The sequence below is a fragment of the Rissa tridactyla genome, chromosome 6, assembly GCF_028500815.1.
Source record: "Rissa tridactyla isolate bRisTri1 chromosome 6, bRisTri1.patW.cur.20221130, whole genome shotgun sequence".
NCBI classification, from domain to species: Eukaryota; Metazoa; Chordata; class Aves; order Charadriiformes; family Laridae; genus Rissa; species Rissa tridactyla.
This window is the reverse complement of record NC_071471.1, coordinates 37,688,038-37,699,820: the sequence shown is the minus strand read 5'-3', so window position 1 is coordinate 37,699,820 and position 11,783 is coordinate 37,688,038. Positions and strand designations below refer to the sequence as shown.

General features: G+C 37.2%; 1 protein-coding gene across 11 annotated transcripts in view; it reads right to left on the bottom strand.

Annotated features, from left to right (window-relative positions):
- Positions 1-201: 201 nt before the first annotated feature.
- The window catches only part of HERC4 (HECT and RLD domain containing E3 ubiquitin protein ligase 4), a 38,049-nt gene continuing 26,467 nt past the window's right edge, over positions 202-11,783 (bottom strand). For all 11 annotated transcript variants that reach the window (XM_054204655.1, XM_054204651.1, XM_054204659.1 and 8 more), the window contains 9 exons: positions 11,374-11,472; positions 9,356-9,523; positions 9,089-9,232; positions 6,766-6,932; positions 5,884-5,950; positions 5,603-5,685; positions 3,161-3,344; positions 2,484-2,586; positions 202-1,568 (listed from right to left, as the gene is read on the bottom strand). In XM_054204655.1, coding sequence (XP_054060630.1) covers positions 1,360-1,568; positions 2,484-2,586; positions 3,161-3,344; positions 5,603-5,685; positions 5,884-5,950; positions 6,766-6,932; positions 9,089-9,232; positions 9,356-9,523; positions 11,374-11,472 — 1,224 coding nt within the window. In that variant the 3' untranslated portion in view covers positions 202-1,359. The remainder of the gene's footprint in view (positions 1,569-2,483; positions 2,587-3,160; positions 3,345-5,602; positions 5,686-5,883; positions 5,951-6,765; positions 6,933-9,088; positions 9,233-9,355; positions 9,524-11,373; positions 11,473-11,783) is intronic.

Sequence of the window (11,783 nt, the reverse complement as noted above, 5' to 3'; positions counted from 1 at the left end):
ATGATTTTAACTGTACTGTTTTGTGTACTGCCAGCACAGAAACTGCACATTATACAATTTATTACAGTAAATTAATTTCCCTGCTTTTCAAGTGAGATCTTGGTATCCTAGCTGTACCCTTGATTTAATGCATGCAAAAGCTGCCCTCCAGTTGAAGAAATATACCTGATGCAAGCATCCATACACATCAACCAACAAAGGTTTTCATTCAAGTCTTTTATTATAGCTTGAATTTTTTCACTGCATTTAAAAATCTAAAAAAAATAAATATTTGTTTCACAGCTGCAAGTCACATATAACACCACAAAATCTGGAATTTAACCAGAGAAGGAAAGTCAAATCTGAAAGTGTCCAGCTAAGCACAATCGTCTCAGGGCAATTATACTAAAAATAAAATCTTAAGAAAAGGGGAGGGGGGTGTTAAAGAGTTATTTCAAATGCATTTATCTGGAAAAAAGTGAAAATTCTATTAGAAACCATAAACTACGCTTTCAGCATTTAAAAATAAACGTTTAACTTCTTGACAGCAACAACTGCCTGGTGCATCTTTTTCTTTTAAGCTGTATTCTTGACATATGGCTGCAGAGGTTTCAAGTGATAAATTAAACCTCTTTTATAATTGTGTCCACTTAATTACAGAATCAGTCCTTAAAAATAAAACCCTGTATTAAGTCAGCTTGTCCATCCACATATTAAAAATGCCATTGTATGCAGTTTCGTATCGGCACTAAGTGACTGCTTCATGGATTGTACATTGTGAAGATGAATGTCTCTTAAACAATCACTTTCATTATTAAGGTTCTTAAAACAAACCAGAAAAATATATCTTCAGAAATCAGAGTAGTCACTTTTTTGTTAAAAGCCATAAAATAAGCTCATATTCAATTACAAGCAATAGAAACCATACTGCTATTGGAACATAATTATTTTATCACAAAAATTTATTATTTACAAAATGAAAAGTTACCAAGTGAATTTATCAGGGAAAAAGTTAAATGTTCTTACTAAGTGATCTGAAAAACTTAAGCAAGTCTCTCATGCACTCCCACGCCAAATTGTTTGCATAAGGTGAAGTGTTAATTCATGTTAGTGAAACTTGACTCCCATTCACAATACTCTCATTTTTATTGTAAGATGGCAAAATCCACATGGTTCTGTACAAGAATGTATGTATTAAGACAGTTCCTCATTTTTGTAAGTGTTTTTTGGCTCCCATGAATAACCGTACCACCAAACGTTTTCGCAAATAATCAGCTATATTATCACTCCATCATTTAATCCACTGAATTTACCACCACAAGAAAGACACAAAGAGTTAGTTTAATGATCCCACGTTACACAGAACTCTCATTTCTGAAGTTATACTAAACTGAAACCTTCGTAGTGATCTATAGCCTGGATCAACTTAGATTTTAGGGTTTCTTTATCTGTGTATTTTGGAAGATCAAGAAGATTAAAGCAAGTGTGAGCTACCGGAAGATAACCTTCTCCGCCTCCTGTTGGTTGGATGACTAGTTTAAGACACTTCATTCCAAGAATTGGAATACGATCACTGCCCGTCAGAAACACTGCCAAGAAAAAACAAACAAAGTCTCAAAAGCAGTTTAACACTAACACTGTATGTGTCATATGTGCAGTTCTAATCGTTATTTGCATTTTTTAATTATTCCACATACGGTTAAAAAACAGGGAATGACGACTTCATCTCATCTCCAGCTTACATATATTAACCCTTAACTACAACACAACAAGCGAGATATAAAGGAAAGCCTTTCATTTTAGCATATGAAACCAAAAAGTCTTCAAAAAAAAAAAGTAGGAAGTTCTTCATGCATCAGAATTTGTTATTTAAAATCCATTGCCTATACCTTTACCAAGCATTTACAAGCATCTCGTAGATACACAGAATTAGTTTGTTCAGTAAGAAATTTGTCTGAATTGGAAACTAATCTATGATCTATTCTCAACAAAAGTTTGTTCACAGGAAGCTTCCATAACTTTGGTTTTTCCCCTGTATATTTCCACTCAAATCAGTACCTTGAGATATTTACAATCAGTCAGAACTCCAAAATTCTGTCTACATGCAATGACAGAACTGGAGGATGTGAACCTTATGTCGAAACACAGAAAAAATTTCCTAGTTGTCAGATAAATGACAGTAGCAGTTTAGGTTGTTGGGGATTTTGGGGTTTGATGTTTTGGGGTTTTTTTTGGTTTTGTTTTTTTTGTTTGTTTGGGTTTTTTTTAATGCTGCCCTGGTCTACTGTGGTCGTGCAACTGCCCACCACCCAGAATTACTCAGGACAACCCCAGCAAAATCATAGACAAGCTCATAATCAATTTCTTCTACTACGATTTTTTTCTTCCAAATAAAGTTAATCATTTTAGACAAATAATTACATCCGCTTTCTTATAGCAAGAGCCTGAAATCACAGTGATCCTGTTCAGTTAGCAACTTCTGCAAAGTAGTTTCAAATACTTACACAAAAACTGTTTTTTCTTTTCCAAAGATAACTCATGAAAAACCTCCCAGAATATTTTAATTGTAGGATGGTCTGCCCAGTATTCTCCTTTGTATTCTGTATTCTAAAATGAGCAAGAAATTAGGTTATTGTTAACACACAGAATTAGTGGGATAATCTGACATTAAAGCAGAATGAATGCTGTTTGTGTAAGGGATACTGCAAGTAACATGTTAGTTTTTCCCTTGGTTAATTTTCTTCCGCTGTTCGTTGACTTTATGGGCAGATGCCTATACTCCAACGCATTTTCGATCCCAATGAAGTAGTGACAAAGTCTCATGGTGAGTTTCGGCAATAAAGAATATTTACTTCTATCAGCTGTGTGCATTTTGTTCACTTTCCCCTTCCTAATATAATACATTGTATACAGCTGCCTTTTGACTCTGGGGATTTTTCTTCCTCTCTCTTCCTCTGATTTCCTTCAGAAATGAGATGGAAAAACTTTAATCAGGAAGGTAAATAGTATTTTAGTGTTTTAATTCACTGACATTTTAAGAAAAGTTCCTCACTTGTGCAGTCAATTCAATCAAGGCTGGAAGTCACATCAATTAAAACAGCTCTAAAGGACACTTCATGATTTTGCTTTTGTATCATGAAATTACAAATATATGAAACAAATAGCTAACTATGGTTCTTACCTTCTCCAGTTCTTTCCAGTCATAATTTGTGTTGCCAATCACCATTGCTTGCAACTCGCTAGGCTGGAAGAGCTGAAGAACTTTACCACCACATACTTTGTGGAAGCCTGTGTAGAATGCACTGAATAAGGAATCCACAGATTTATTGAAGATGTAATCCACATATGCATCTACAAAATCTTGCCTGTACAAAGAAGAAAAAAAGAATTACATTGAGAGGAGAAAAAAAAAAAAGCACGTCACCCTTCTATCAATAGAACAGTGGCAATTTCTGTATGGAACACAGCATTGCAAGTTAAGCAAAAAGGATCTAAATATACTAAATTCTCTGCTTCATGTTACAACCACAGTGAAGATAACCTCAATGAAAATGGAACATAAATGTACTTCCCCTCCATGCCCCCCAAGACAGAGTCCCTAATGTGCAACAGAAAAACAGTAACATTTAGCATTATTTATTTCAGGTACTATAAGCATTTCTCTTATTTGTATGCACTGCAGTAAGTGGGACTGAATGGCAACAAGCTTTAAAGTTTGAATTACATGCACTGTCCTGAAACCAACTCGTCAAACTTGCTGTTCTATTCTTTGATTAAAAAGATTACCATATCTGCACTGAAAATGCAGATCAATTTCAAACAGACATTTGAGTCCTATCCAGTAGAAAGATCAGTGCAAAGGAACTAGGACACTGAATAACAGACGGCCTGTTATCTGTGCTTTGGTACAAGGAGTTCTCGTATCTCTCTGGAAACATCTTCTTCCTCAGCACTTAGGGGGAAAACTAAAATTCCTTGGTGTGATACAGTATTTATGATTATTTCTTTTAATTACCATTTCAATCAATCCTAGTTAACAATGTTCATTTCTACACTGGCAGAGTGACTTTGGTTACAGATTACAGTTTACCAACTGTATAGATTACCAACACACTTTCTCCATGGAAAGCCACAGTATTTGAATAACAGCCACAGCATTTGAATAACATCACCAATTATTTAAAGCATCATCTAAACACATTTTGACAGCACATTTATTAAAGTTGTTGAACTGAAAATACTGGAGATGAGCAAAGTGGTGAATCACATTCCTCCTCTTCCAGCACTCAATGAAATACCCTGTTTACACACACTATGTAATTGGCAGAGGGGTGGGTAACTTGTGTAATACTAACAGTGGAAGGAAAGGCTGCTCCAGAGGAAAATTCATAGTCATAAACTAATTAGCCTTATTATACTCTATGTTAACATTAATGTTATCATTATTATACTGTATGTTAATTAATTAGCATTATTATATGTGTATATGTATCTTACATATATATACTCTATGTTAATTAATATGTTAATATAAAACATCATGGAATATTTGGATCTTGAGAAACATGAATTCTTCGTTGCTACAAGCCAACTGGTGACAGCAGTGCAGCATACATTCCATGGGCACCTTGGATCTTTTCTCATAATTCAACTCCAATTTTACTGTCGCTTTGTGACAGAACACCAAACCACCACCAGAAAACTTCAATGCTATCATGTTTAAGATAAAGAATCACAAATCCTCAGCTATAAGCCAAGGAGTGGAGAAAAAAAAAAAACAAAAACAATAAAACACCTGTGACAGCTATAGGTGGTGACTGCAGTAGGCTAATAGTAGGCTAAGAATCACTCCATTGTGGGAGGTACTGTCGCTGCACAAGGCTATGTGTGGGTTTATGATACTCTCGGAACCTTCTGTCATCACTCTTTCCTCTACAACAGATGTAGCTAGTTACAGAAAACGTTGCCCAAAACATTTGCCCTCTAGGAACATGCCTAGAGGTACATTTTCTCCCTCGTTCCTCCCGCACCCTGCCTAGGTGCATTCCCACAAAGGCTGGGAGAGGCTGCTTTTATAAATAGAAGTAACAGAATCCTTTACAAAGGAAAGAAACCCCACCCCTCACACACTCTTCAGACAGTAACACTAGATAACACTAGATTAATTTATCTGCTCTACAAAGGGAAGACTTCTCTGAAATAACATTTCACATATGAATAATTGCCACATGATGGCATCTAGGTTGAAGTTTTCATCATTACTCACTAAATTCCAATTATATATAACTTCCTGCAGAACCACAATCATTTTTAATCTTATAAAATGAACACCAGGTAGTCAAAATGGGCCCTAAAGAGGTTCAAAATACTTCTAAGTTCAAAATGGAAAAAAAAAAAGTATTACACATTCCAAGTAAAATTAGATAGCCTCTCCACAGCTAGCAAACCATTAAATACAACAGCTATTTTAACAATACACGTAAGAACAGCTTGGAAAAACAATCAAAGTAGTTTTGCCTCCAATGCTAGTGTTAGCAGCCTGGCAAAGCGTATTTAGAGCAGCCCAGTCACATTCCCAAGGCAGATGGCAACACTGAGCTACCCTGTAACCCATAAAACTCACCTGTTTTGTTTGGCTACGGGAATGTCAGCACCATTAGGAACAAGCTCTTTAGTTTCTGTTGTACCAAAGTTTTCCACAGTGATCTATTTAAAACAAACAAAAATAGTATATTTATTATAATAGTATAGAGTACTTCTTCCCACCACTTAGCTAACAGCAACATGAATGGCAGACACAACTGCTAAAATTCATGGCAATCAGCAGCAGATGCTTTTGCTCAAACACACCAACAGAGGCAGTTATAATAGATGGTATGAGCTTATATACTATATAAAACTTACAGTAAAATTAAGACAAAATGCTTCTTCTATGTCATCCTCTGGATAGTCCAGTAACTGTTGCATTCCCCTGCAAAATAAGTTACAAAGTATTTGTACCAGTGGAAAGAAAGATGAACTTAATTTTCCTGAAGTAGTCTTTATGCTTTGAACATTCACATTTAAAAAAAAAAAAATCTTTCCATGTTATTTCATTTATTAGCTCGTTGACATGCACCTTGTGCAGGGATGGGAAATCTCAAGCAATCTTTTTGCTATTACTTGTAGCGTTATTTCCTTTTGATTATCTCCAGATGTGAAAAGAGAAAATTCATATCCTAGTCTTCAGCTAAGGGATTCCCAAACCAGAGGCGATGAGTACTTCACCACCACCGAGGGGCTCTTCCATTAACTTGTTTGATTTCTCCTCGAATCTATGAAAGCTTTTAGCATTCACAACACTGAGGCAATCAAGCATCCACTTCCCCTCATTTGAACCTCCTACCTGTTAGTGCTATTCAAATCCCTAAAAGAGCAGATATTTAGCATGTTATTTGTTCCTGAAACAAGCAAAAACATTTCCTTGAGGGACTAAACAAGTTGTTTAGAGCTAAAATTACGTTCATATTTAGGCTTATAAAATTAACAGCTAGAACTCAAAGGTTTTGAATTTCAAATAATGTTTTCCCCTGAAATTCTTGTAGGATAATAAAAGAGAAGACACAAATACTAAAAGCAAGCATTAGAAGCAAGTTTTTAACAATAGCATGCATCCTTTCTCGAATGACATGATGGCTGCAAGTTACTCTGAGCTGTTTATCCTGTTAGTGTGAAAATAGCTTCTTAAAGGAAAGTGTTGAATTAAAAATTAATTTCTAGTGTCACTCATTTTTCTTTCTCACTTACCTGCCAACATCCGGCATCAACTCTTTCAAGTCATCCAGGGATGGCTTCTTATTCAATAGCTTTTTGTACAAAGCCAAAGGGAAATGAAGGTCTACAATAGTAAAATTATATATTGCTAGCCCACAGACAACACCAATCAAATGAAACAAGTCACTGTCTTCAAAGGTCTAAGAACAGAAAACAGACAAGATGGTTTAAAATACAGAAGTTAATTTAATTTTGCAGAGTCCAGAAAAAAGTATACAGTGCAGTATAATGTAAGCGAGTTTCATTTATATTTTTCTTAAATATATATGTATCCATTGAGCACTGAGAAAAACAGGATAAAGTTTTAACCAGCTGAGAGAGACTGAAATCCAGGGAAACAGAACTCTTTCTACTTAAAAAAAAGAAGCTGATACAACATATTTTGTGTTACAAGTGATGCATACTGCTGAAAGTATTGCAATAAGATTGTGTTTCTGTCAATGACTTACTATTGCACTATTAAATATATGTCAATTAAAAAAAATATTTTGGGGAGGAGGGAGGAGTTCATTATTGCCTCCCTTGGAGTTAATAGCCAAGGCTTAAAACACAACTGTGGAAACGTTAACATGCAGGTATTTGTGATATAGCCACCCTAGTCAGTGTTTTTCTCTGAAAGAGGACTAAAAAGTCAACAATCAAAACCAAGGGTAAATCATGCTTGACCAATCTCATAGCCTTCTATGATGTTATAACTGGTTGGCTAGATGAGGGCAGAGCAGCAGATGTCATCTACCTTGACTTCAGCAAGGCTTTTGACACTCTCTCATAACATCCTCCTTAGGAAACTGAGGAAGTGTGGACTAGACGAGGGGACAGTGAGGTGCATTGAGAGCTGGCTGTGTGACAGGACTCAGAGAGTTGTGATTAATGGAGCAGGGTCGAGTTGGAGGCCTGTAACTAGTGGTGTCCCCCAGGGGTCAATACTTGGGCCAGTATTGTTTAACGTATTCATCAATGACCTGGACGAGGGGACAGAGTGTATCCTCAGCAAGTTTGCTGATGATACCCAACTGGGTGGGGTGGCTGACACCCCAGAGGGTCGTGCTGCCATCCAGCTTGACCTAGACAGGCTGGAGAGCTGGGCAGAGAAGAACCTAATGAGGTTCAACAAGGACAAGCGTAGGGTCCTGCACCTGGGGAGGAAGAATGTCAGGCATCAGTATAGGTTAGGGGTGGACCTGCTGGAAAGCAGCTCTGAAGAAAAGGATCTGGGGGTCTTGGTAGACAGTAAATTATCCATGAGCCAGCAATGTGCCCTTGTCACCAAGAAGGCCAACGGAATTCTGGGCTGCATAGGGAAGAGTGTGGCCAGCAGGTCAAGGGAGGTCATTCTCCCCCTCTACTCTGCACTGGTGAGGCCACAACTGGAATACTGTGTCCAGCTCTGGGCTCCCCACTTCAAGAGAGACAGGGAACTACTGGAGCGAGTCCAGCGTAGGGCAACAAAGATGACTGAGGGATTGGAGCGTCTCCCTTATGAGGAAAGGCTGAGAGAGCTGGGACTCTTTAGCCTGGAGAAGAGAAGGCTGAGGGGAGACCTTATTATGGCATACAAGTATCTAAAGGGTGGGTTGAAGGAGGATGGTGCCAGACTCTTTTCAGTGGTTCCCAGTGACAGGACGAGGGGCAATGGGCACAAGTTGGAACATAGGAAGTTCCGTTCAAATACGTGGAAAAACTTCTTTATGGTGAGGGTGCCAGAGCACTGGAACGGGCTGCCCAGGGAGGTTGTGGAGTCCCCTTCTCTGGAGGCTTTCAAAACCCGCCTGGATGCAGTCCTGAGTAATGTGCTCTGGGCAATCCTGCTTTAGCAGGGGAGTTGGACTAGATGATCTCTAGAGGTCCCTTCCAACTCTGAAAAATTCCATGATTCCATGAAAACTTCCAAGAAAGTATGACCAGATGACTGCCTACGAAATGGACCCATAAACTTGGCTGAACACAGAAAAACCTATTCGATATGCCACTTCAAGAATTTTTCTCTGCCACCTTGACATACTGATCTGGCTCTTAGAATCAGTTTACTCTGGCTGGCACTTCATCCTACTAAACTCATCTGGGCTGGGGACAACTGGTAAGGAGTAAGCGAGGAATGGGGAAAAACAGAACGGGAAAGTTTTGATCTAACAATGACAAAAATAAACATTTTTTTAGAACAATTATTTCAGCTTCTACCACAAGCTGAAACTTGTGGTACCACAAGCTACCACTACCACAAATTACTATGTTCATACATTATTAATATAAATATTGTAAGCTAAAAGAAAATTAACGACTATAGATCACACCCTACCTTATCAGAGAACCAGATCAGCCTGGACTCTTCGTAATACCTGAACATTCCGTATTTGGGATCTAGCAATTCCCTCATGATGAGCAAAAAAAATTCTTTGCGAACACCTCCAGCATCAACAGCTTCTTCCCCTACAAAAATAACCTGAAACACACAATTCAGTGCTAACTGAATTAAAAACGATTGTGAAACAAGAGTTCTCCAAAAATATTCTCAATTACTTGCACGTCAGTGAAAGACACTTTGAACAATATGTACTGGTAATACCTTGAGTGGCTTCTTGTAGTCTACGTTCTTTGTTTTCCTTAGGACTTCCACAGCATCTCCTACAATATTGTCTCTCCGTACCATTAATATCAGGCATGGGTTGACAGATTCAAATACGGGCAGAAAGAGAGAAGACAAGTTCTGCCTGTGAGCCTGATCAACAGCCATCTGGAAAAGAAACAAGCAAAAGCATCGGTAGGTGACATAAGATTCCTGTCAACATTAAATGTCCGTCAGTCTTTGTCTTAAAAGCTGCAGAAGACATGAATGGGAATAGCTATTATGAGAGCTACTGAGTTTGCCCAAATTTGCTTCATATTCCTTTTGTCTCAGGAAATATTTTGCCTTCACCCATTAGCCTCATCAATGCTAATGTTCAGGGAAGTCTTAGAGCAGAGTTTTTAACATTCCACTCAAAACACTTTGGATAATAAAAGGAAGCAAGAAAATACTGCACTTCATCTAATGAAGAGTACGCTGCTTAATAAAAATCTGGCATGAAAGCATTCATTAAAAACTAATTCAAGGAATGAAAAGTGATTTGTTCATCTATTTCACTTGTAGTATAATTTTTGTATTACAACTGTTCAAAAACAAAATACTGTTGCAAATGTTCTGAATATGGCACAGAACTCTTGAAAGTTTGTGGTTTAATACTATTTAATATTGTTAATAGAAACATTCAATGTAAACATTTCCCTGAATTCATCAAATGTTGGTATTGACCGTTTATGTACATTTCAAAGGCATAAGAAACTATGTTTATTATGAACTACAAAAGGAAGCCAGTATTTTTCTACATGAGCCCATTACTTGAGCATTACGTATCTCTTCTGTTTAATGTCAGACTCAGAACAGTAACTTTTATTATATTAAACATTACAAACAGGGCAGGAGCAGCTGGTGCTGTTACTTTTGCAGTAGCCTCCTTTCATTCTTCCTTTCCTGTTTTAAGAATATGATTATACCCTTACAGCAATTGAACAGGTATGGATTATGTTTCTAAAAAAAAAAATTCCAAACACTGAACAAAAGTATAGCTCACCACATCGCACTGGTTTCAGTTCTACCTAGAGAATCATGAAAACACATAAGATACTCTAAGTTATTTTAGGGTTGTGTAGTGTATCTATCTCTAGACAAGAGATACGGGTCAAGATACAGCATTGTTTGTATCAAGTGTCCAATTTCTAGGAAAGTCTCGAAGTTAAAACAGAAGTGAACAAATTAGGAGTAACGTATAATTGCATTTAACAGGAAGAGAGCCAAAAACTACCACAAACTGCAAGATCAGGAAACCTACTCCCACTATCGCAAGTAGATGCTAGATTTTCAAGATAAGCTTCTTTTCTACTGCCTTGCAGACACTGATCAGACTTTACGGTTTAGCAGCATTTTGAAGGTGGTATGACAGATGAAATGAGAAATTAGGTGTGCACTAGATATTCATGTGATGCCAACATGTTGCCGCTCTCATACTACTGATCTTAAGAACAGCACCAGCTCCTACAATAAGAAATTAGAAGTTACTGTAACTGGCTACTGCCTCTAACAAGATAGTAACAAGATAGTTAAGAGTTCCAGCTCCAGGCTCTACGCAGCTATCACTGAAAGTCTGCTCACGTGGGACATGGCATTGTTTCTTTGTTGGGGGTGGTGGCCAGTTTTGGGTTTGGGGTTTTTTGGTTTGTTTTTGTTTTGGTTGGTTGGTTTTTTACGCACTTGTTAAGACTTCAAAAAAGGCATCTCATTAACGAAAGGAAAATAAGTTCCTTAGAAATTTATTCAATTATTAAACAATCTAATTTCATTGAGATCCCAAACCCACTAGCTTCTATCATGTACATACCCTGAGATTAAAACTAAGTCTCTCTTTCTTGTGGAGAAGAGATTATACAGTTTAACAAAAAACAAACAACAGAAAAACACAAAAAGACCAACACTAACAGCAACAGCCCAAGACACCCAACTTAGAAAAAAAGTAAAAATTTTGTAACATTAAAAACTGAGACTTTTACCTGCATCTGTATGACTGCATCTGTTTGTAGGAGAGTTGTCTTTGCCTGGGCATCAAATACAAATGGATATGTGCAAATTGTAACAGGAATATCTGTTAACTAGAACGAGAAGAACCATGTCATATCTCTGCTTATTTAAAAACCACAATCATGGTTAAAGAAGCCACTGCAATAGTACTCATTTAATACATCTATTTTACTGGAAAGAGAAAGAAATCTTTACTCATTGTCAATGCAGGACCAAAGCATCTTAGGAAAATAAAGTAGATTTTCAACTGTTTAGTACTTCAGGAAAAAAAACCACACAAAAAACAACCACAAAACAAAAGAACAAACAAAAAAACAAAACACACACAAACACTCTCGCTTAGTACATTTTAATTTCAGAACTTTTATTACGGCCAGTGGAT